Consider the following 2,511-nt stretch of genomic DNA (forward strand, 5'->3'; position numbering starts at 1 on the left):
CTATAACATCAAACATAACATAATACACACTTGCAACTCATGATATAAAGCACAGTAATTAAACTTCAAAAAAAATCTACGTAAAAAATATATATGTGGAGGGAAGAATGCCAGGAAAATTAATGCGGGAACAGAGGGAAGCATGCCAGGAAATTCACAAGGAGCCAAGGCCAATATTTACAATTGCCCCCACTTGATTGCACCATTTAGACCAACCATAATAGTCATGAAACTAAAAAGAAGAAGAAAACAGATATAGAAACGACAATCTATACACAACCAAATAACTAAATCGGCATCCAGAAGATCCAAAAACTTAAGAAGAGGAAACATATGGAATTTGACTACAGAATGCAACAGAACCACTGAATAAACTAATCGCAGTAGGCTGCAAAATGCAGATTATAAGAACAACTATCTAACCTATCATCAGTCTAGAAACCCAGAATCCAGTAGTCAACCGTATAACCAAAAGGTTTAGAAACTTGTGTTTCCATTTGACATATAAAATCAGCAATCTTGTCCACATTTTTCTTAGGAAAAAGAACAGGAAATAAAATAACCTACGATGTGGCATTATTGTCCTGCCTTCCGATGCTTGACAGCCTCGCCAATCACCCATCTTTTCCACTCCTCCCTATCAATCCCAATCCCAATTTCTTCTTAACAAACACATTTGGAAACAATAAAGTTGCAATAATCTAGCTAATTTACTCTTCATATCATCAATCAAACGCACCATTAACCCAAGATAGAAGAGGAAAGAAATAAATGAAATGCAAACTAGGAGAAAAATAAATCCAATAACCGAAAATGTTCAAAAAAAGCAGTACCGGTCAGAAGGGTGAATAAATTCAAAACAAAGCCCAAGTTCTTTTTTGCGGTCAAAATGTTTGTCCTAGAAACAGTAAGACTCACAAAGAAACTACTAGCGATCTTGACAAGTGCGGCAGAAGGTACCCTGAGACAGCTCACAGCACGCACGCGCGTTGACAGCGAGGTGCGATGTGAGTCGGGCTCCAGCGACGACACTGTGCAGCGGTAGTAGCGATTGCGTGCATCCTAACTCTCCCATAGTCCTATCCAAAAGTTTCAGAAATCAGTCAAAACAAGAACAATAGGAATAATGTGTCTGATTCCAAAACCCTGCATAGCGTTGTTCTGGGACACCTGGTGAGCAAGGAAAGCCGGCGAGATTGGAGGCGAGGGGCGGCAAGTGGTGGAGGACGGATGCGTGGGAGCGGCCGTGTAGACCGGAGTGAAGAAGCTCTTGCAGTAGAGAACAACGATCTCGAAAGCGATCCGCTGCGCCAAGCCATCCCGTTCTCGTTTCGAGGAAGTAGAGGTATTTGGAATTGAAGATGAGACGCGGGGTTTAATTGGTCGCGACTCGCGAGGGTTTTTGTAGGTTCCGCCAGGGTTTAAGACATGTAAGTCCCCGTTTGGTTGAACGGATAGAGTGGAAAAGAAATAAAATTCCCATTTGACTTTTCTGTTTGGGCAAAGGATCGCTGTCAGACTGTGTACAGCCTGCACCCTCTTATGGATAAGGCAAAATGACCAGTTTGCCTGTAATTGATGCCTTGATTCCTTCTCTCATTGGCTCCCAAGCTGGTGCAGGATGTATACAGCCAGGCAGAAATATTTTTCTCGTTCTATTTTGTCATAAGGACCATTGATTTAATTCAAGGTCATATATATATATATATATATAGAGAGAGAGAGAGAGAGAGAGAGAGAGAGAGAGAGAAAGAGAGCAAGGGTTGGGCATGCTAGCAGGTTACCCAGGAATTAGATATGCTAGCATGTGTTGACTGTTGAATTTTGTCATATTCATTTAAATCGTTGGATTCACATTTATCATTTTAATTTTAAATACATTTCTTTATCAAAAAAATAATTTAAATACATTTAATACAGAGTGATAAATACGATTCGAATTTGTTGGGTAGAGGAAAAGATGTTGAAACAGGAACGTCATTTGCCATTTTTTTTTTCAATATAAAAACAGTGGAACCCATCCCTTTCTCTTCCTCTTTGTTGTTTTGTTGTTTCTTCTTCTTCCTACTATTTTGACGGGTGGCGGCGACGATGATTTATCTAAAATCGATCTTTCGGCCTCACCTTGCCCGCCCTTACCCTCACCCTCTACTAATAGAAAATAAATACAGAACGATTCATGAAGATCGATAAGCATGCACGACAAACACTACAAAAAAACATGTTTTAGGCATACCTGAATCCATGGCTGAAGAATATGAATTCCTCACTGTCTTCTTGTATGCTCCTCGTACAACACGGTCAATGTTTGTCTGGGCTACCCTCTTTCTCTTTTGGTTTTGGTCGTTAGCATCACTTAATGGGTCAGTGATAACTATATATAGGGGTGAAGGTAGGGACCAACCCTACAATAAAATTAGGGTTTCCTCCCCATTAAGAAAACAATACCTTAGGTCCACACATAGTAATAAATATTTCATACCATTAAGGTGTGCTAATAGAATCCAATAT

The 2,511-nt window shown here is 39.9% G+C and overlaps 1 protein-coding gene across 2 annotated transcripts; it reads right to left on the minus strand.

The window, feature by feature from the left end:
- Positions 1–544: 544 nt before the first annotated feature.
- LOC122069402 lies at positions 545–1,401 on the minus strand. Of its 2 annotated transcripts, none has more exons than XM_042633415.1 (3): positions 1,171–1,401; positions 961–1,079; positions 545–637 (listed from the first exon to the last, which is right to left on the minus strand). In XM_042633415.1, the coding sequence occupies exons 1-3, from the start codon at positions 1,317–1,319 to the stop codon at positions 615–617; spliced, it is 291 nt and encodes a 96-aa protein (XP_042489349.1). In that variant the 5' UTR covers positions 1,320–1,401; the 3' UTR covers positions 545–614. The 2 variants fall into 2 exon arrangements, with proteins under 2 accessions (XP_042489349.1, XP_042489348.1); XM_042633414.1 differs by having other exon boundaries at positions 619–637; positions 919–1,079.
- Between the last annotated feature and the right edge of the window lie 1,110 nt (positions 1,402–2,511).

The sequence above is a fragment of the Macadamia integrifolia genome, unplaced genomic scaffold, assembly GCF_013358625.1.
Source record: "Macadamia integrifolia cultivar HAES 741 unplaced genomic scaffold, SCU_Mint_v3 scaffold595, whole genome shotgun sequence".
Taxonomy (NCBI): domain Eukaryota; kingdom Viridiplantae; phylum Streptophyta; class Magnoliopsida; order Proteales; family Proteaceae; genus Macadamia; species Macadamia integrifolia.